The sequence below is a fragment of the Bidens hawaiensis genome, unplaced genomic scaffold, assembly GCF_021521415.1.
Source record: "Bidens hawaiensis isolate Kalapana, Puna unplaced genomic scaffold, B.hawaiensis_p1.1 tig00000904_1, whole genome shotgun sequence".
In the NCBI taxonomy this organism is placed as follows: Eukaryota; Viridiplantae; Streptophyta; class Magnoliopsida; order Asterales; family Asteraceae; genus Bidens; species Bidens hawaiensis.
In genome coordinates, this window is record NW_027491052.1 from 3535454 (window position 1) to 3559057 (window position 23604).

At 34.0% G+C, this 23604-nt stretch overlaps 1 protein-coding gene and 4 non-coding genes across 5 annotated transcripts; all 5 read right to left on the bottom strand.

Moving 5' to 3' along the window:
- Positions 1-9158: 9158 nt before the first annotated feature.
- LOC143545953 (histone H3.3a-like) lies at positions 9159-9922 on the bottom strand. Its single transcript, XM_077037721.1, has 4 exons — positions 9824-9922; positions 9659-9714; positions 9382-9474; positions 9159-9318 (listed from the first exon to the last, which is right to left on the bottom strand). Exons 1-4 carry the CDS (start codon positions 9920-9922, stop codon positions 9159-9161), a joined length of 408 nt encoding a protein of 135 aa, XP_076893836.1.
- An 8655-nt stretch (positions 9923-18577) lies between these two features.
- LOC143546658 (small nucleolar RNA R38) lies at positions 18578-18660 on the bottom strand. Its single transcript, XR_013137630.1, has one exon. It is a non-coding gene; the product is annotated as a small nucleolar RNA R38 (small nucleolar RNA).
- A 96-nt stretch (positions 18661-18756) lies between these two features.
- Positions 18757-18840, bottom strand: LOC143546630 (small nucleolar RNA R38). Its single transcript, XR_013137621.1, has one exon. It is a non-coding gene; the product is annotated as a small nucleolar RNA R38 (small nucleolar RNA).
- A 42-nt stretch (positions 18841-18882) lies between these two features.
- On the bottom strand, positions 18883-18975 carry LOC143546645 (small nucleolar RNA snoR20a). Its single transcript, XR_013137625.1, has one exon. It is a non-coding gene; the product is annotated as a small nucleolar RNA snoR20a (small nucleolar RNA).
- Positions 18976-19053: 78 nt separating this feature from the next.
- On the bottom strand, positions 19054-19124 carry LOC143546637 (small nucleolar RNA snoR64a). The gene has a single exon (XR_013137624.1). It is a non-coding gene; the product is annotated as a small nucleolar RNA snoR64a (small nucleolar RNA).
- Positions 19125-23604: the final 4480 nt, after the last annotated feature.

Sequence of the window (23604 nt, forward strand, 5' to 3'; positions counted from 1 at the left end):
TGGGGAGGGAGTTGCAATTCACTTAAGAATGCATATTGCTAATACCAATTTATATTCACTAAACTTACAAAATGTTTAATTATCATTTATGATGCAGTGGTTGTGCAGCCTCTTTCAGGTTCACCATCTAACTTCCAGGTCTACACTGCGTTGGTCATCTGTCACATGGTTATCAGGTGTTAAAATATTCTTTCATTGTTATCTAGAACAGTGTTCGTTTTACTATAATCTGATTTTCATACTTTCAACAGTTTCAGACTGATACAAAGAAAATATTTGCGGCATCCATATTTTTCGAGACCATGCCTTACAGATTGAACGACAGCACTGGCTTAATTGATTATGACCAGGTACTTTTGACACTGTACCATTTGGATCTCTTCAGAACTCGAAAAAATGAAACTAAACCTAAACGAACCCAAAAATCGAAACATAAACCGGAACCAAAAACAAGAATGAAACAGAAACCAAAAACGAGAACGAATCCGATACCAAAAACCAAAAAACAGAAACTAAACATAAACGAAACCAAAACCTAAAAATAAACCTAAACGAAATATAAAACTGAATAAACTGAAAAATGAAACTAAAACCTAAAGGAAACAAGAAATCGAAACCAAAACCAAAACCAAAACCAAAACCAAAACCCAAACCCAAAAAAATGAAGCTAAACCTAAACGAAACCAAAAATCAAAACATAAACCGAAACCAAAAACAAGAATGAAACCGAAACCAAAAACGGGAACGAATCCGGAACCAAAAACCAAAAAACTCAAATTAAACATAAACAAAACCAAAAATCAAAGCCGAAAACAAAAATTGAAAATAAACCTAAACGAAATATAAAACTGAATAAACTGAAAAAAAAATAGAAACAAAAACCTAAAGGAAACCAAAACTAAAAACGAATACCGAAACCAAAACCCAAAAAAATGAAACTAAACGTAAACGAAACCAAAATCTAAACATAAACCGAAACCAAAAACAAGAATGAAACCGAAACCAAAAACGAGAACGAATCTAAAACCAAATACCAAAAAACTGAAACTAAACATAAACGAAGCCAAAATTCGAAACCGAAACCAAAAACTGAAAATAAACCTAAACAAAATATAAAACTGAATGAACTCAAACCGAACAAAAAACAAAACAAAACTTATAAAACCAAAATCAAACCGAAACCAAAAACATATAGCTGAAACTGAACTTAAACAAATCTAAAAATACCGAATCGTAACAAAAAACCAAACAAACTAAAACCAAAACAAAACCTAAAACACTGAAAGCAATCTACACGAAACCAACAACTGAAAATATCTAACCCACACGAAACCAAAAGTCTTACCAAAAAAAATAATAAACCTAAAACCTAATTATCATCCAAAAAAAAAAAGCAATCTAGCATCAAAAGCTAAACGTGCAAGTTCGGTTATTTGGTTTACTTTATAAAAAATCTTATAATTATTAACAACTCAACAGGATCTTCTTGTGACATTCGACATTTTTTTTTGTTTCAATAAATGTATTTGTTTCTCCATACTTATTAGACGTCAAAGTATTTATTTTGTCTTTCGGTTTTGTCCGTAATGTATTAATAAATCATTAAGGAATCAAGTAATTGCACTTTTGGACCCTAAATTTCAGTTTAATCAATTTCTGGACCCAGCCCAAACCACAAGGACTATATTGCAAAATAACCAAAATCTTTTCCCCACTTTCTTCCCCTCTCCCCGTCGATCTCGCAGCCCGCCCCCCAATGAGTTTTGCTTCATTTAAGCCGATTATCAAGCCAATTAAACGAATCCGTAATCTCTGCGAATCATAATCGTCATTTACATGGTGTAACAGTCCGTCAATCAAGTTAATATAATCAAAATCGCATAAACATAGGCCGCGGATCAGTTTTGATCTTGTTAGCCTATAAATACAAGACTAAATCCAATTCACAAGCACCACACCATCGCCTCACTATCAACAAACTAAGCCCTGTACTAATTGCAATCACTAAATCAGTTCTTGGACTCGTTTGAATTCTTCCTCTGGCCGAAACCCTAACTCGTTGTATCTTGATCAATTATTAACCATTCCAGGTAATTAAGATATCGTTTAAGTTCGGATCTGGGTGATTGTTAAAACCCCTCTGTCAATTTTAATCGACAGAGGGTATAGAATCAGTAATTTGAGGGTTTTGATAATTAGGGTTTATGTTAATTTGGGAACTATTGTGCTTTACTGAATATAAACAATCGAAATCAAACTTATAACAAATATCTGTTTAGTTTAGTTGGCCAGTGCACATTACATATAACACAGGACACGGTCAGGGGAGCAGGTTCGAACCCCACCCCCCGGTTCTGGTTTTGTATTATTTTTATTAGGTGTTTGTTTTTATTAATATAAAAACTATATTTATATTAAACCCATATTTTGTAACACTTGTTTAAACGAACCGAACTCCGATCAGTGTTCTGAACTAAATTTCATATACATATAAATATATAAACACACATAATCATTTATATATATATATATATATTTACATAAAAAATAACAATCATAATAGTAATAATAATAATAATAATAATAATAAGAGAACCATAATAATAATAAATGCGTTTCTTATCTTTCTTTCCTTGATTAACTAAATTGAATCCCGTTAAAAATTATTACATAAAGCATTTTCATATGTCGGTGTATATATAAAGGGTTTTCTTTAATAACCAAATATGACTTATTAATTATTTTCTAATGATTTAAAATTTATAAAATTTAATTACATCTTTATCAATATTCTATGAACTACAACTAATGCATAAACCCCAAATCCGTTGCAAACCCATCTCCTTTTTGTCTTGCCCGTTACCTTAGTTTAAGTAGTTATTTTATTTGTGCTTTAATAATTAGGACAAATTGTCGGAAATTCTCGCGGGACCACTTACTCTAATCTTTACTGAGTTCTCAATACCGTATTCCTCATTCCAAGTGAGTTCTTCATAACCCCATTTTAACGTTTTATAATATTTTGGGGGTAGCACGTCACAAGTTTTCTTCCGTTAGTTATGTGATTGTTTACAAACCGATTCACTTATATTGTACATGTTAATATTATTCGTGTATGTTGTTTATGATTATACGTGAACCTGCTTGCAATGTGTTTATTGTTTTTATGGTGGAAGTTACACAAACGCATGCACATAGAGGGAGGGTCCGACGGGACGTACCCGCGCCGTCTAATGTTACGACTTCGGTTGTTTACGTAAAGTGGTTCTCATTTCCCCGACTTCAACGGCTTCGGCTAAATGAACGGGAGGACGACACTATTTGATTTCATTTACTTTACGCTTGAATACTTATTGCATGACGATTGTTGAATCGCGAGTTTTCTATATATATATATATATACGCAAAAAACTTATAAAAACTCACCAACTTAATTGTTGACAAAATATATTATTTTCAACATGTTACAGGTTGAATCGATGGTGTGCTAAGGACGAAGATCATTAGTATGTCTTAGGATATTGAAATAAAGAACTTGTTTATTTTCCCGATGAAGTGTTATTGTTTTTCTTTTATTTATGAACAATGTGTGCGCTTTTGATGATATGAAATGAATTAATTATAATTAATGTCGCTTTAATAGCGTTACGAGCTTATGAATGATCTGTACGTTACACCCAGGCTTATTCTGCTTAAAGCCGGGGTGTTACACTTCTCCCTCAAATCAAACCGCAGGAGAACAAAAATAAAAATAAGGTTATTTGTTCATTGTGAGTCAAGTTGAAACTAAAGGGCGCATTCGGTAATAATGGAGTTTTTTTTACAACCTCATTATGATCTATTGCAAGATTTAATAGGTCATTTCGGTTCGTTTTGATTCAACGCAATATTTAAGGTTTATAAATGTTTTTATAGGCATGCAGCAAATACATAATTGCATTATTTACATTGAACACCACAAGTGGCAGGTTGCAGAAGTAACTTGTTTAACTTTGATTTCTAGGTGTGGCCATCCCAATATAATTCAGTGTTATTTCTGCTCACTTCAAAACATTTTTTTATGTAACAGCCGACTGGTTGTCTTTGGACAACACAACAGCTTGCAGGCAAACCTGCTGGAATATTTTACAGTATTGGTTCTCATGGTGGCGGCCAAGAAACCACCTCATAAGTACCTTATAGCTCGCGTAGAGGTGTATACATCAGTTAATGAGTTGAAACCGGTACACTTTACTCACGGAGCAGTTTAGTTAGCGACTGGTGAAAACAAATTTGGCCCAAGTCAGTTCGGGTTATAAACCAGTTTAGGAGGAAATATGATTGAACAAACCTATCAAATTGATTTTGTTCGGTTTAAAAACTGGTTTGGGGCAAAAGGGATAAATTTGTAGATTTAATTTATGCAACATTTTCCCTCTTTTCTGTTAGGTTCTCATGTCATATAGTTTGTGCAGTTTGACCAAGTAAAGTAAAACTGCAAGTCAAAATCATTAACAACTCTTTTAGTGAAGGGCAGGCGGCTGGCCAAACATTGGTTTTGGGTTTGGTTGGGTTCGGTTACATGCCGGTTATTTCAGTTCGGTGAAAACTACGGGTTTTACTTGGCCCCATTGGTTACATGTCGGTTATTAATGGGTCCCGGTAAATTTTTCGGTAACAGGTTCTCACAGCTATTTTTATGATTTGGTCTGTGATAAGAGTGAACAAAATGTATGGGAGGATCATCGACCGTATATGGAAAGGTAGTAATGGTGGTGAACTTATTTCCATAAGTGGTTGTAATGATGATAAAACATCTAATACATCTGTAACTTTCCTCTTTGCACACCCTTTATTATTATCGTTATCTTATAATCTATTATTATTGTTATTATATAATTTAAACATAGATGAATGTCGAAAGTGACAAATTATTTGTGGGAGTCAACTCTGTCAAAGATCACATCACAGTGTCCATGAAAATGCCATTCGTAACGCAAGAACCGGAGGTGGCGATAGTGGCAGCCATGTAGTGGTTAATTCTCTCCTTGCTATGTTACTGGCGACAGCCTTGTTGGTTTGGTGTATTAACTAGAGGTGGACTTAGCCTGGTATGCACGTTGTTGGTTGACTTTTGACTTGTTGGTCAACGTTGTCATATACATATTAGAAGAGTTATCAAACCAAACCAATAGCCATATAATGGTGAATGTTATTGTAACTGTGTTGTGAAAAAAGCATGTTCAATGACAAACAAAAATCCCCTTCAATCTTCAAATATTAAATAATACAACTCATTTATGCTCAACTAACTACGCCACAATATTTATATGCTTACAAAAGTTTATTTTTACACTGATCTTCTTGATTATTATAGTTAGGACTTTCAATTATTTATACGTCTTGTAATTGGTTAACATGTTCTTGAACAAATGTTTGATTAAAATACAAAATTTGATACCTTAATGAAACATGAAACACAGTTAAACAAAAATAATTAAATACGTATATTGCTCCTTAAATTATTTTCTTTCAGTGTAATATTGTTTTATAAAATTTCAATTTTTGGTATCGTAAACTATATTACTATACCGAATAAAAATTTTACTATAGCAAATGTCGCTAACAGAACGAGCCGCTACTGACCGAATCACAGTCGTGTCCCCCGTAGCAACGCTCGGGCACTCTTACTAGTATATCTTAAATTAAAAAGAAAAGGTTTAAACCCACCTTTACATGGTTATTATCTCCGATTAAATGAAAACAACGATTTATTGTTAGAATCTATTTGTGTCCATGGATAGATACCTGGTTCTTACAAATACTATAATACATATATGATAAGTACACTTGTCTATTTGGGTGTGGTTTAGTCTTAGTAGAAATTATTTTTATAAATTTAAAACACAGTTTTGTGTGAATCAACAAAAGCTCTTAATATCACTAATAACATCACGCATACACACACACCAGCGGCCGACATCTTACCCCGATAATATCCCTTTAAATGTAAGGTAGCTCTCGCGATCCATGGGGATGAAATAACCACTCTACAACAGTATCAAGGTTAGTGGCCTTTGACCGTGCAATGTATCGTGGGGGGTCATTGATTGAAGTTACTCTCCTAAATATTAGATACATCAATGTTCAATTTATCTTTTATTTGCCCTCGAATTTGTTTTACCGAATAAGCAATGTCTGCTCGAATTGTTAGTCTGATGTGTGATGTTCGGGTATTTTGTATATATATTAGTGTGTTAGTTATGTAGTTTTGTTTAGTATATTGTTAGAACTTTGGTACTTCATACGTGCTTTTGTATTTAAGGTCATTGATTGTTAAAGATGCTAAATTTGAGACTTATATGAGCATGGAATGATATCTAGGGATGACCGGAGCATAACTTGAAGTCTTAGGAAGTGCTAGAAAGATTCAGGAAGAGTTTGGATGAGGAACCTAAAGCCGATGCTAAAACTGAACAAGATGGGTTCACAAAAAGCGACCAGGAAGTAAAACGAGCATATCCTAGGCTAGAAAATGAGTTACGGGACCCATAATATATGAATTTTGGGTTTCTCAACGAGAGGAATCCAAATATAAGGTTATCTTCCATCGCGTAGCGCGATGGAATGGTCATATGGCCATCGCGCTACGCGATTGTCCCCATAGTCGGGAAAGTTAGGGTTTGATGTTTTATTTCGTTTTGACGACCCTAGAGAGGGGAATTCACTTTCTAGGCGATTTTCAGAGCAGCAAGGAGGGCCACCATCACTTCCAATCATCTCAAGGCATCATACATGTTCTACCACATCATAACCGAAGCCCGAGAGATGCCGAGACGCGGCTAGATCCTTCGAGTCATACCCGGGATGTAGAGTATTGTATCTTTCAGTTTTTCTCATGTATTAAGAACGAATTGATTACTATCTTTGATGTTAATCTATGAGTATTGATGTCTAGTATGATTTTGCACAACGTCAGTTTAGGTTTATTTCGATCAGAACGATTAGTGTGCCAGTTGCTATGATAATTGCTTGTAGGATTGTTTTGACCTGTTAATTGCAAGAAAGCATACGTTTGCCCTTAGTTGAGTCACACTGGTAGGGACCGTTTGATAACCAGTGCCGTGTGTTAGCGAGCGTGGATGCCTAAGGTTTAACCGGTTAGTCAGTCTCTAGTTGACACAGGATAGTTTATCTGTTAAGTTGCATGAGTTTGCTGTTAGGTTACGTACTTGGATTCCCGGGTGTGATTTGCTTTGTTTGATTGATTGGATACTTGATTAATTGTTCGTTTATATAAAACACAAACTATTTGCTAGTGTGATCAGCACTTTAATTGAATTACTTCATAATGATAGGAATCGTTTACACTTTACATTGACCACATACTCCCCGTGGTTCGACACCCTACTTACCCTAGCTTGCTTAGGTGATTAGGATACTGATTTACTTGTTTTTGACTAGATAGCGAGAGTCTAGCATCAATGTGTCCTGCAATATCCTTCGGCTTTAGGCATCTGCTGTTGTTTGCTATGAGTGTTCCATAACAATTTTGAGCATCTACCCATCTAGTAATTTTCCAATAATGTTGATTCTTCCTCTTGGATGTCGTGACGTGTCATTCACACGAGAGGGGTGTTTGGACATGAAGAAACACTAGATCAAATTGGATAGTCCGATCTGATGAATCCCCAACTGTGGATATTCTGAAGCGCTATGAGAACAGATCCAAGCTAGTGCCTACAAAATAGAGCACCGTTGAGTCTCGTTACGGGAAGGACAGAGTGGGGGGTCTTCCCGTAACCACCCTCCGGCGTGAGAATAAGTATCGTATTCTGATCAGAATAAAGTAAGATACCGTATGTAATTGCTTGAGGCTTGAGAGTGTGAATGAATACCTTGAAGAGATGATCTTCGTATTTATAGCCGAAGGTGGAGGGAAGGTGATTGGTGGAGTTGTCACTATCGAGTTATTCCCTCTCTACCTGAGTGAACACGCGTCGAACATTTACTGGATGTGACAGCCTGGACCCGTTTATGGTGTAGCCACTATCTGTACACATCATGGTATAGCCATTATGTGTCCAGGTGTCCTCTTTCCGTTGGACGATGTCGTTATCAGGAGGTATTGGGGGAATCTTCTAGAAATAGTTTGTTGCAACCTGTTCTTCCATATCATGTGGGAATCATGCGTTTGATGAGTCCCTTGAATTGTTTGTGGATTCCTTCCGCGGATGATCGCGTGGCAGTCCGCGAGTTGTGGTGGAGATCCACAAAGCGTGTCTTGGATTGTGGATGGCTTTACCAGTCCACGTGTTCCTTGCGCGGATATCTTTCGATGATCCGCGGATTGGATAAGGGATCCGTGGGTGGCGGATGTCTTCTGACGATCCGCGGGTCGGATAAGGGGTCCGTGGGTAGCTTTGCTACCCTCCCTCAGCCTTTTTTTATTTATTTTGCTTTTCTTGTAGCATTTTGCTTTCCATGCTATCCAACACTATTAGTTCCTTGGTGCCTGATATATTCCAATTTCTACAACACTCATCATATCTTCTTTTTTAGCAAAAAAAAAAAAAGAAAACCATGCCCACGCGAATTTCGAGCGAATTTCATTTGCTATAGCATGGTATGTATCTGTGTGATCATCTTCAAAATTAGGAAGCTCATTTTCTATTAATTGGTCATTATTGCAACATCATTGTCACGCCATCGAATCCTTTATAAATACCGGCATTGTATCGTTCCGCTGATGAGGTGAGTATATAACCACTTCTTCATGTTAGTCTTTCGGTAACTTGAGCTTCTTCCGATCTACAATCTCCAGAGTTATCAACTTGAACATGATTGTAAACTATATCAAGAAATTCTGTGTATTGACACTCGATGTTGGATAGTAGTGCTACAGATATGTGTAAATTTAGTGTTTAGTAATCGAGATCACTTTAAACAAGAAGATCTATAAATCTTTAACAAAATACATAAAATAATTATCATTATAAAGATAGCGACAAAGATCACATGCAATTATATAAAACCTCAATCCATTCTTTACCAAACATTAATATAATACAAGCGTTTCCGGACTAGAACTTAAACAAATTGAATAAAAAAAGAAGGGAAGTAAGAAAGAAAAGTTTGAGCATTTAGACGAAATATAAACTTGATTATTAAGATTTGAATTAAGCACGGATCCGAAGGGCCAACTGGATGTCTTTAACCATAATTGTGACTCTCTTGGCATGAATGGCACACAAGTTGGTATCCTCAAACGGACCCATTAGGTAAGCTTCAGCCGCCTCCTGAAGGGCAAACACAGCATGACTTTGGAACCTCAAGTCAGTTACAACCAAACATATATCATCAATTGAGTGCATAGACAATATATATGAAGCAAGTAATAATACCATGTAATCCTGAGCAATTTCACGCACAAGCCTCTGGAATGGCGATTTACTTATTAGGAGCTCGCTGGTTTTCTGATACTTGCGAATTTCACTGTGGGTATTCATTAACATAACCAATAACTTTTAAAGTAATTAAACCAACATCAATCCTCCCATACTAACGGAAAAACTGGTAGGTCAGGTTTTTTATTTCAATTATTACAGTCAATTACATTAAAAATTCTTATAAAATAGCAATTTGAAGTTATAGGGTTCAGGATTAATAAGCAACTGACCGAAGTGCAACAGTTCCCGGACGATAATGATGAGGCTTCTTCAGAGCACTAGCAGCCTGCCATAATTTTAAAACTAGCCATTATAACAATATGCAGCAAAAATGAAACCAAAATCTGAATAATAATTTCAACAAATATTAAACAATAGTAATCGAATAAACTTGCGAGAGAATATCTTCTGCTTCCGCATGAACAGTGGCCCAGATGTCTTTTGGGAGCTTTTTCAAGTGTAGACTTGCGAGCAGTTTGCTTCGTACGAGCCATTGCCTTTCACTTCAGAAGCTGAAAACACGTATATGCATTAGACCTAAAACAGATACTAACAATTAAACCCTAGAAAGTAAAACTTTATTCCATACCTAGATATGGATTTACGTAAGATAATATTGTGTTCTATTATGGAATTAATGTACGTATGCATATATATAGTCGGTTCCGGTTGACTTGGTTTGTGAATATGTAGAGAGATTTTCGATGTGTGTGTTTTTTATGATTGGTTAATTGCTAGTGTTATTGGAAGATTTTGAGTGGTTAAAATCATTTAATGAGGATTATTACACTTTTTGTGTGTTAGTTATAGACTTATAGGTGTTTAGGTTTACTAAAATCAAATCTTATTAAATATTATATATAACAATAACAATTAGAAATTAAAACAATGAATTTTTTATTTTTGAGCATAGTTTGTGTTCATAAACTTTTTAAATACCGCGTTCTATAAAATTCTCACTATGTTATCCCAACGTGTCTCCTATATTTTCTATTGAGCACATTTTGTTTTTCTTATGTAACTCTGACGTGTGTCTAAGTATACATATTTAATTTTCAAATTATCCACTCATTTGTCGTTATTTTGCCTCGAATGTGTTAGGTTGTGGTACGTAATTGCTTGTTTTGTGAATTCGTAGGTAAGCTAGCATGCAAGACACATTGAGTTTGGATCATTAGAGTGGAATTAGAGTGAGAAATGGTTGAAAATCTAAAGATGAAAGATATAAATATGTTCAGGAGACCCATATAGTCCGCTTCGATGATAGCTGCCATGAAATGATGATGTGGAATTCTAGTGACATCTTCAAATGAATGTGTCGTTGACTAATCACTTGTGATTGAAAGAGTCTTACGAAAGAAACTTGTAATCGAAATTGATAAAAGCTAACAGAGTGCTAAAATTAGCCACAAATTCTCTTACTGAAAAGACAAACAGCTTCTAAGCATTTTTACTATTGGGTTCTTAACAAATTAGCCAGGAGCCCAACATGATTATAAATTTATAATGTTTAAACCTTTAAAACAAGTCAGAAACTCTAGCCTAAATTATCAATTATTTACCTAAAATAGCCATCTAACTTCTAACTATACTAATAATTAGAAGAAAATAATAAACATAATGTGATAATCTCACATTCATTCTTGACCTAATCTCTCTTCTCATTCATCTACCTACCTATCCATGGGATATGGGAAAAACCCATTTTGACAAATGGGCTATAATTTCTTTTAATTCTTTAATATTTCATCTCATTCATCCTAGCTATTCATGGGCAATAGGTCAAAACAATTTTGGCAAATGAGTTATAGTTTCTTTTCTAATTCTCTAATTTCTCATCTTATATATCCTACCCATTCATGGGTCATGGGTAAAGGGTCAAAACAATTTTGACAAATGAGTTATAATTTCCCTTCTAATTCTCTAATCTATCATACTTATTATACTTATCCATGGGTAATAGATCAAAACAACTATGGAAAATATTGTATATAAATAGATTTTTTCGAATTTGTAAAATTTGAAACTTTAGATTTCTTATTGTTTGTACTATATATTTTATTTTATTTTTATCTTTAATTTTTTTCGTTTCTTTCAAATAACGAATCTTATTTATTTTTATTATTTGACAAATCTCGTGTAATACACGGGTTCAAAAGCTAGTAAATCTTATAACAAATCCATAGTGCAGCTATGCAAGAGCATCCACAGCTTGTAACTCCAAAAACCTTCACAAAGTGACATTAGAACTCTAAACTCTTCTAGAAACCCTGACTTTTCCCACAATGTACAAGCCTCCACAAACACCACCTTAGCGTCTAACTTTACATTTAATTTAATATATATATCAAACTATTTTTATTAATTTCATGAAAGATCCCTATGGTAGATTAATATTACTAATTATGTTCTATCAGCTTACATAAAAAGTCTCGAAGGTGGATAAGGCTAACTTGATTCATTAAATAATGTGCAAAGCACATGTAAGGTCGTAATGGTAATTTTGTATCTTTTGAACAAAAAAAATCTTTCAAATATTTTATTGTTAAAATTGAACCAAATCAAAATCGCCGCCACTATCTTCGACCGCCTTCAACCTCACCTCACAAACACCATCAAAACACATTAATCAAACCATCATCTTCAAAACAAAATAAACACCACTAAATAGATCCAACCCCCAATTTGAAATACAACAAAGTTTTTAAAATATATAACTTCAATTCAATAGGGGAAAGTGAATACGGTACTGTCACACGCCTAAACTTAGACGAAAAGCTCCTTAAAACTACATCGTTTTGATTAAATACAATTAAAGCCCAATTAAATCCTTCCTTTTAATTAGGTATCGTCTCCATTAAATTTGCAAGTTACATTTCATCTATATATATCTATTAAAACAACATGTTTTGCCCCTTTTCTATTGGTCTATTTGATTAGTTTTCATAAATATAAAGCATTCTTAGAATTTCTTGATAATATAATAATTCAAAAATAAATTTAAAAATCACCAATATCATTTTGAAACTTAATTTGCATTTATGTCTATTAACCATATGTTACTTTGTAATTTTGAATTCATTTTGAAAGCTAATTTGCATTTATGTCTATTAACCATATATTACATTGTAATTTTGAATAAATGAAAAGAAAGGACAACATGGATTTCTATCTATTTAACTTTAATTTTTAAATGTCCTTCAATCAACAGAAAATTTTCAAACGGATTAATCCCAACAAGTAGGTTATATATTTCTTTCTATGTGTGTCTAATTTCATTAACTTAACTCATAGAAATTATTTTCTGTCTTTTTCTTTTACCATATTCAAGGCATTAAATAAACAACTAAGAAAGCTACACGTCTTTTTTCCTCTCATACACAATATACACCAATGCAAACTTCTTTTATTTTATTTTGGCTTTGTTTTCATTTATATTTCTATCATGACTATATGCTAAAAGTTCAACTTTGTATACATATATTTCTAAAAGAATAAAGATGTCTTTCAACTATAATTAGTTAATGTTCTTCAATCTAGATGGAATTTTATAGATAAACTTTATGTAAAATTCAACACTTTATTACATAGGATATTAATTTTTTAATTATTGGTATATGGTTATGTAAGTGCACGGATTTGGTGTCCGCAGCTGTTCGAATAGGATAGGGGTAGTTTAGTCTTTATATTAATGTATAAAGGCACATTCGCCAAGCATGTTTAGCGAATGAAGCCTCATTCGTATAAGACTAGGCTATTCGTTAATGTAAAAGCCCATTCGTTACTACAGTGTAACGAATGGACGCTCAATCGTTAATGTATACCCATTCGCTAAGGGTGTTTAGCGAATGGGGCTATGGAAATAATTATTCGTTAGGAATGTTAACGAATGAGAAGTCTCGTTCGTTACTATAGTGTAACGAATGAGTCCAGCCTATAAATAGGCCTTCCATAGTGTTATTGCATAGAGATCTGTGATTATTTATGTTTATGTGACGTTATGCTGCCGGATTCTCTCCAGGCTTAATATATCAATCTCCATTAACGTATAGAACACGAATTAACATATCGACTTGTGACTAGATCTTGGCTCGTAAACGTTCGTATAACGTTTTCACAATTGGTATCAGAGCCGGAAGTTGCTCGTGATACGTATAATTACGTGTTTATCGTGTTCATCATCTGTTTGATCGGATTTTTGATCGATTCGGGAATGAATGTTGAAATTGATGATAGTTTCGTGTTCATGATGTGATTCCGAGTCTATGTAATGTATTTTGAAGGTTGATTAAGGTGTATTCATGAATCTGCCATGGTTAACCATGGAAAAAGCTTTGAAGTTGCAGTTTATAATTAACATTGTTTAAGTTAATTTGTGATGAAATTGATGATTTCATCAAGTTTATAATGTATTTTCGAGCCTTTATTGAAGATCTGAGTGATAATTTGAAGATATGATGAAGATTTGAGTTTTTCGATGAAGATTAGCGTTTTTCCGGCGACTGTAACTGTTTTTTCCGGCAAAATACGGTTTTCCGGCTACAGTAACCGCTCTAACGGCTCATTCGTTAATTTAAACTCATTCGTTAACGGAGTTTTAACGAATGAGCTCATTCGCTAAAGGGTTTAACGAATGTAACCTTCATTAGTTATGTGCTTATTCGCTACGGAAATGGACTCATTCGCTATCAATACTCATTCGTTATTTTTTTTCTGACATCCGTCAGTTCCATAACGAATATGTATTAACGAATGTGTTCCTATTCGTTCAAGATTTAACGAATGAGGAAGGCTTGTTATTTATAATGAATGTGATTCATTCATTCAAGGGTAACGAATGAGGAGTGTCATTCGTTGATCTTAAAGTATTAAACCTCATTCGTTAACTGTTCAAACGAATGAAGGGTAAAAAAATAGTATTTTCAGAAAATTTTCTTAAACGAAATTTTTTGGGGATATTTTAAATATGCGGGATACTCTTCTGGCAAATTTTGGTGATATATTTTCCGGCCAACTTTTCACGCATATCGAGGGGCCGAGGGGGAGTAACCGACTAAGTTAACGAGAATTTTATTGAAGTATTTCGAAGAATTGTTCAAGACCTTGCCTAATTTGTCAAGAAATGGGGGAGATAAAAATTTCAAAGAGGTTATTCGATTAGTATCTTCCTACGTTTGCAAGGATTTCATGAAAAATTACTGCAATTCGGGTGGTAATTCATGATTGCAAAGCTACGTTTTGAACTGAGTTCGATTGTGGATTGATTTGTTCGAGATTGAAACCTGACTATGTGGGATACGAGTGTCTGTCAGATTACTTCTTTCTAAGGGACTTTGATCCTGACAATGTTGGCTACGAGTATTCGGCGGATTGCTTCTGTTGAAGGGGACAATTATTGAATGGGTTGATCTGATTGAGGAATGTACGGGTCTTGTTATTGGATTGAAAAATTTGATTGTTCAGTGTTGATTAACGAAGGTTGGAACTCTAAATCATATGTCCAAAACAGTAGTGCATCCAAGTGTATTGGTTGCTGAAGAGCTTCAAAGAGTTATATTTTGGGATAGATGTTATCGAGAGAGTGAAAACCGAAGTGAAAGATGTTGAGTGATCGGGTTGTTCATGAAGATGTGTGACGAGGTTGAACGTAAAGACATTTGTACTTTACCGGTGCGACAGATAGCTGTTGACTTGCTGCTAATTGATTTGTTTGATCGAACCATATCATATGCCAGTTGGATGATCGGAATGATCACCTAGAGATGCTGATTTGAGGGGGAGATCTGATACGAGTAGCTACAAGTTGGTGGTTTGCTTACAAAGAGTTATATTTTGTCTAATTACACAAGCCAGAGAATCATCAACCAAGGGGGAGGTTGGCTGTACGGCTGATGATATGCAGTTAAAGTATTCACGGTTAAAGTATTCAACGCTAACGTATTCGACATTAACGTATTGGAGGCTAAAGTATTGAAGACTAAAGTAGTGGAAAACATTCGACAGCTACGGAAAAGGGGGAGTCTGTAAGTGCACGGATTTGGTGTCCGCAGCTGTTCGAATAGGATAGGGGTAGTTTAGTCGTTATATTAATGTATAAAGGCACATTCGCTAAGCATGTTTAACGAATGAAGCCTCATTCGTATAAGACTAGGATATTAGTTAATGTAAAAGCCCATTCATTACTACAGTGTAACGAATGGACGCTCAATCGTTAATGTATACCCATTCGCTAAGGGTGTTTAGCGAATGGGGCTGTGGAAATAATTATTCGTTAGGAATGTTAACGAATGAGAAGTTTCATTCGTTACTACAGTGTAACGAATGCGTCCAACCTATAAATAGGCCTTCCATGGTGTTATTGCATAGAGATCTGTGCTTATTTATGTTTATGTAACATTATGCTGCCAGATTATCTCCAGGCTTAATGTATCAATCTCCATTAACGTATTGAACACGAATTAACGTATCGACTTGCGACTAGATCTTGGCTCGTAAACGTTCGTATAACGTTTTCACAGGTTAAATGCTTTCTAATATGCCAACAATCAAGCAACATCAGAGAAGATGAGGACAGAGTCAAAAAATAAAAATCTTGGTTTATTATTTCAAAAATTAAGAAACTAGACAAGAAAGTTGGATTATATACATCATATATATATTTTTTTTTTGTTCTTTTTTCTTTTCAAAATTATTCAATCACATTATAACTTACTATTTTCCCTTTCTTATTTTTCATAGTAAACTTTGCATTATAACACTAAATATTAGTTTCAAACTTTTCTTGAAACGTGATTTGTGAGTAGCGGTAATGTATATTGAATGTTATTTAAAAGTTCTTTATAAGCATTCTACTATGTTATGTAATCTTTTATAAGTCTATATATTTCAATTTTATGTTTCTGTTTGAATGATTTGCATTTATAAATCATGTTTCCGTCCCAACAAACAAATAAAAAATATATTGTCGTTTGAAATTATATATGTTTAATTGACGATTTTTATATTTCCACCCGTGTAATACACGGGTCAATAACCTAGTTAACCATTCTACAAATCCATTTTAAGGCAACTGTTCTTATAAATGGCAAAAATAAGAATTGATTTTTACGGATTCAACTTAACATAGCAGCTTCTTGCAAATTGATTTAATCATTTATGTGTTATATTAATCACTTTATAACTAAGAACCCTAAAAGTGTAAAATAAAAATACTTTTTTTTATTTTAGCTTGTTGAGAAGTTTTTGAAACCCCTTATTTCTAAGAACATACAAAACAATTTTACTCAAATACATGTTCTTCGAACCTAAAAATTAATCAAACTTAAACGAGTTAAAAATGAAAAAAAAAAATAGGTGAAAGAAGAGGAGATTGCAGTTGTAGATGAAGGAATGATGAAAAGATAACTTCAGAAGAGGAAATTTACAGAACTAGCCGTACATCACAAGTTCAGCAACAACAAAAACCAAAAATCTATTTTTAATTTACTTTTTGTGAATAAGTTTCAGATTTAGGTAGTTAAAATGAATAAAATGAAATAGCGAACAAAAGTTACCTACAAATGGATTTGGAGAAAGATGAAATGTATTCGTGGAATTGATGTCCATAACCCCAAAATAAAATGATCTGCTGGGTTTAAGATGGATTTTAATCAAGACGACATAATTTTGAGGAGATTTTCGTCTAAATTTTGGCGTGTGACAGCACTGTATTTATTTTCCCCATTCAAATATTAAATGTTTCTTTTCTAATGATCATTAATTTTATATCTTTCATGTAGTTATTGGGCGTGGATGAAATAAATGGGCTTGCACTTGGAGTTGGCCAACTGATGATGGGGGGTCTAAAAGTTGGGCTTCCCTTGGAGGTTTATGTGGTTAAAAAAGTTAGTATTTTTTTTTTTTCACATGGTTGGAGACTTGGAGTAGAGGTCTAACTTGGTATTTTCAGAAACTAGATAGGAACCGGTTTCGGCTATGTCAACGAAAGTCAAGATCCGAATCGGGTAGTAACCGGTTCTGGGTATGGTCGGTTATTTAAGTAGGCTTGCCAGGCTTTTTCGAAGGTTTCGGGTCGGGTAGCGGGTCCAGGTCGGTTCCAAAGAGAAACCCAAAACCCGGTTCGTACCTGCGGGTTGGGTAGGGTTCAGGGTAGGAACCACGGAGCCGGAACCCTTTTTTTCGTGCACCTCTTGTAGCATATAAAGAAATTGAGAGACGGTTTTTGGGTGTGCAAGTGTTTTGTTAGTTTTCATCATCAAATAATCTTTTAACATGATGTTCGACTGATTTCATCTTTCAGTCTCCAAAATTAATACCTGTCATGCGATTATATCCGATTAGTGTTGATATTGTTGTGTTCTTAGCTAGCATATCATCTTATTAATGATTGTGTTGTGTATTTCTTTGTATGTACTTGAGAGTGATCAGTATTATTTCATCTGGATTTCCTATTGTAATTAAGCATTCTTATAATTATTCATCTAAGAATAATAAAGGTTAATATGTATTTTGTGACAAAAATCGACCAACACCCTAAGGTTTCTATGATGTTGGTGTTTACCATTGCGAGAGGTCTAAATCGTTGCCAACAAACTGAGTGATATAGTGTGTATGCCTGTTAGTATGATGATGATGATATATAAATAAACCAACTCTATGAAATACATCAAAATTTCTTCGTTAATTTGATTCCAACAATAAACCCCAAGCTACAAAAACTATGAAGCCCAACATATCCAAAAACTAAAATTAAGAAACCTTGATGTACAAAGATTAATTAGCTACTCACATCAATCAATCACTTTGTTAATAAAATACCACGCCAGCAATACTACCGTTGCCAAGCCACACATTTATATCAAAATGAGTCCATGAAATCAGACCACTCGAGCAGACTTGATCATCATAGCTCCAAAATATCCGGAACTCCATGCTTGCCAACTTCATGCCAATGTTATGTGACCAACAAACACCAATATCTTTTGAGAATTATCTTAAATCAAACTAGTACACAACTTGGTGTGTTATTTTAGTTAATATTTGTGATCAAATCTGGAATATCTTAAATTGGTACATCACCAAATAATTTAAAAACAATCAAACAGCCAGCCATCAAAGAGACAAAACAACCATTACCAATGGGTATGCCTGTATGAGTCAGATCATATGCAAACATCAAGAATTATCAGGCAGGGATAACTGTTTTAGACGTAAGTTATCATCATACACATCCCCCATTAAAAAAAATTAAAAACCATTAAAGCTAACAAAAATTCATAACTTTAATATAAAGTATAAACACAAGTCATGCAAATAAAATATAATATGGGTATGAGTCAGATCACTTGTAATACATCAAGACTTATCAGACAGGGATAACTGTATTGAACATATGATGTCATCATACACAACCCACATGACAAAAAAAAACTTTACAAAATCCCAAGTCAGAATAGCCTCAGACCGTCCTAGTTCAAGATTTTCAACAACTTTGCAAGTTGAAAAACTTGCATATCAGTCAACCATTTTTTAAACTGTCATCATTGGCTAACAAATCTTGAAATTTAATAACATTTAACAAAAAGAAAACAAGCTAAGAGTTTTGAAAATTGATTTAAAGTAAAAGGCATCAGATCTTCCTATTCAGAGTTAGAATCATAACACCCACATAGACATGGGTATTCAACTCGATAATAAACACATCATTTGGCCTCTTTTAAAGCAGATTTCAGAATATTAAGGATTAAACTTGTTAAGCAAAAGAAAGGAAAATGAAAAGCCACAAAGTGATGAACATCAGGGAAAACAAGATTAAAACGGCGCTTGGTAGATTAGGGTTTTGAGGTGGATAAAAGGTTTAGAAGTCGTTGGATGTTTTATAGAGGTATATGTTCTTAGGCAATATTTTGATGCGGCCCAGTTAGACTATGGGCTATTTTGCAGGACTTTTATTGGGCTTGTGTAGAGAATGTGTTGACAAAGAAAATATGTTAGTTATTTTTATTTTTTACTAGTATTAATAGTTTTAGAGCCCGTATAACACATGTTACATCCCGCCTCGGCAGAATCACGAGGGGTGACAAACATGGTTGTCAAAGCATATGATTATTGCAAACACAAACACACAATTGGGTACATAATTTAAATTCAGAGTTTACATCCCAAAATCAAGTTTAACTATTAAAACTTTATGAAAAGACATTGTTTCTAAGATTTCACTTATATGACCTAACACGTTGGGTCATGCAAGTAAAATCCTTCAAAATGTGTATCCGACTCTTGTGTGCATGTTTTCCTACGATGTTTTTCACATGTATGGTTGTGCGCTAATTACCTGAAAAACATACTAAAAATGTCAACACGAGGTTGGTGAGTTCACAGGTTTGTAGTCATAATGTAAAGTCGATTTCTCTCAAAAACATTTAAAAGTGTATACGTAGTCTTAATACGAAACCGTTTTCCTTGAAGACATAATGTAAACACGGCCATAATGTGTAATCATTTCCTTGAAAACGTAATATAAACGTGGCCATGTGAGACCGTATCCTTGGAAACTTAATGTAGACCTCATGGTCAACACGAGGTTGGTGAGTTCACAGGTTTGTAGTCATAATGTAAAGTCGATTTCTCTCAAAAACATTTAAAAGTGTATACGTAGTCTTAGTACGAAACCGTTTTCCTTGAAGACATAATGTAAACACAGCCATAATGTGTAATCATTTTCCTTGAAAACGTAATATAAACGTGGCCATAATGTGTGAGACCGTATCCTTGGAAACTTAATGTAGACCTCATGGTCATAAGTGAAAGCGTTTTTCTAATGAAAACCTTTTTAATGAATTTGTGTTCGTGTTAAGCCCTCTTTAATGAAAACGATGATGATAAGCACGATAACCAATACAAGTAGCAATGATCATCCATAGACTAGCTAAATCTAGGAATTAATATGCTGACTCGTGAGCTTATAACCAAGCCTAAACCTGTCAAATGATTTGCCCAACACCGTGCCATCACGGTAAATGTTAGATTACACTGCACCGAGACGACCAACCCTAAGTGGGGAGGTCGGTCCCAATAGTACTATTCACATAATCCTCGGCTAAGTCCATAGTTAATGGTTATAGTATGTGTGTGGTCCAAAACCACCTGAGGGCTGCATTCACTCATGTTCACATAAAGATCAAATGTCTTGTTCTCTAGTTATCGTCTTAATGAGTTCGAGCATGTTAAACAAATACGTTTATCCCAGAGATAGCAAAAATATGTTTTCCTTATAAATGATACTCATTGAGTTGATATGAAAATGTTTCTTGTGAATTCGGTGCATAACATTTTCATAAAGTTTGTCATAAATAAGATTATCACAAAGTCGTTTGGGAACATATATCATGAAGATTTATAAAATGTTTGTCATAATGTTAATATGAAAACATTTATCTTGAAACAAGAGTGAAAAATGTTTAATGGAAATATAAGATTTATCGTTTCGAATATCGAATAATATTTATCATAAAGATGGCATAAATATATTTGAAATCTTATAAGCAATAGGTAGTATGTTTCTCCCCCGAGTTTTATAAGCCATAAAAAGAGTAAAGAAGGGCCGTGAAACTCACCTGAAATGCCCTTAAATAGTATGCTAGACAAAGGAAAGCCCGGTTTGTATGCCGACCTACTCATGCCCTAAAACGCGTAAAGACATGCTAAGGTCTAATGAAATATTTCTAACATGTATGTTGATGTATGCAAAACATTCACCCAACTAGTTAGACAAGAATAAACCATGTGTTGTGTTTCGAACGTTTGACTTGAGGACCGGCTGGTGATATGTTCATTTTTCTTGAGATATATATATATATATATATATATATAATACTAATGATGTAAATATCTTAACTCGTTCTTGTATAAAGAAATCGTGTTCGGGTTTTTAAAATAAGTAGTCGTTCCGACTTTAGTCGTAGCTTGTTTTGTACGGTAAATAAACATATGTGAAGTTATATATTTAATTTGCATAAATACGCCATGAAATGCGTTCTGCATTACATATAGAGACATACAAAAACTTTATATTTTTATGTTTTTGTTATAGGGAATTACTCGTCAATTATCAAACATTTTATGTAAAACGAAACTCAATATATTTCTAAACATATATTCCCAATATTTGTTATAGTATTTTAAGACCATATTTATTTAAGTAGAGCATATACTTGTTATTAAGAATATATATTTTCACCAAAATATATAATGTTATTCGTTTGTCTTTAAAATGTTATATATAACTTATAAAGCATGTATGACTTTTGTAACAAAATACAACTTTTCATGTATATTTTAACTAGAACATGCACCAAGTTTATATTAACCCGAACTTGTTTAAATCACACAGAATCCATATTTTACACATCCATGTGAAATACATACATGTTTAGGTTACTAACTTAAACTTGTCTATTTAAACATAACTACCAGTATAATATTTAAAATTTTATTATGAAATCATTGTAGAAAATTTGTAAGGACCATAAATATTATCAAGTGGGTATTTTAGGAACCACCAAATTTTTTGTTAGGTTCCTATAGTTATAAATTTTTAGGCAGCTAATACTACTCGGGTGAATGATTTATACATCACAACCTTTAAGCGATAAAAAGAAGTTATAAATTTAAAGAAAGAGCACTCACGTAAAGCGAGCAAAGATGAGTCTTTAGAGCTTGATGGTTTTCCGGCTTGGATGGGTCTTGGGTTTCGGTAAGATTATAACCGATCGAGAGAAGAGAAATATTAAGAGAAAGTACAGAATAAAAAGTGCTATGGAGATTATTGTTGGGAGAGGCTACATGCAAAAACAAGAAAGAGTGTGATATGGAGTCTATTTATGGGAGGCTTGTAATAGGTTTTAAAAGAAACTAGAATTTTGATTAAACTAGAAACTTGACTAAGCTTTTGGAATATTGGACTTGATCTGCAAGCTAGTCGGTTTGCACCACAACCAATGGAAGGGAAGAAGAAGACAAAAAAAATGAGTAGGACCAGTTGAGACTTGCATAGAAAGAACATTAGTATGGTCTTTAGATAATATAAATCAAGCACTTGCTCATATGGATAACATGCAAGTCCTTTTGTCTGGTTTTTCTTCTTATTGCTACTGCCGATTTGACAGAAAGTAAAAGGCAAGAAATGTGTTGACCAAGTCTTAAAATGTTGTGTATTCAAATTCACACAACCAAAGCGAGAACAGATTATGCAATAACTAAGACTTGCTTTTATTCTATTTGACTCTTGTTTGGTGGACCCACAAATGCTACTGCTCTCATCTAAACCAAACAGACCCTTTGTTTCTTGTCTTACTGTAGCAACTAGGATGAAAATAAAATCATTTCGATGATAATAGTATACTTTCCCATATATTCAAACAGAGGGGTAAAGGATGGTAGTTTAGAGACTAAGTGCATAGGCATTCGGACTATGAACTGAGGGAAAAGGAAGGATCGGAGTGGGACCGGAGCACTAGTTGGTAGAAGGACAACATAATGAGTATGCATGCAAGATGGAGGTGGTTTAAGTCCATACCAAGCTGCATATAATATTATGGCCGGGTGGTTTAAGTTCACAAAGAGCTGTGGTGGTGTGAATACTTTTGAAGCTTTTGCCATGACATCACATTTGACATGCATATTTAGCAAATTAATGGCAATAACTTGGTTGATGTGGGAGGCACTTCGTGATGTCAAAACCCAACTCGCAACAAAAATATATAATTCTTGTGTTGTCAAAACCCATCTTAAAAAAATTCGTGCACTATAAGTAAACCCAATATGTTTAGCCACCTTCAGAAAATATATCAACTTAGAAGCATTAATTGAGAAACTATTTGTTGATGATTGCCCATTTAACCCCTTGTGTTGTATTTCATTTGCAACTACAATCCAACCAGGTGGATGTTTTGGATTTGTGTGCGTCAAGGACTTCAACAAGAAACTAGCGTTCTTCATATCTAGCCTTTCAGTTGCTATAACACCAATAGCACATATGTAATAGCAAAAATAATGCTTAGTGAAACCAATTATTCTCCTCGATTGTACAATCGAACTGCTTGGCCAACCTGGTTTCCATTCAAATTCTGTGATAACTAGTGAATATGAATTGAATAGACAGTTGTCCGCCCCTTGG

Coding starts and splice junctions, on each gene's coding strand:
- LOC143545953 (XM_077037721.1), bottom strand. CDS start 9,922: ATGGCTCGTACGAAGCAAACTGCTCGCAAGTCTACACTTGAAAAAGCT. Junction 9,715..9,823: donor GAAGCAGAAGATATTCTCTC/GCAAGTTTATTC, acceptor AAATTATGGCAG/GCTGCTAGTGCTCTGAAGAA. Junction 9,475..9,658: donor CCGGGAACTGTTGCACTTCG/GTCAGTTGCTTA, acceptor GAATACCCACAG/TGAAATTCGCAAGTATCAGA.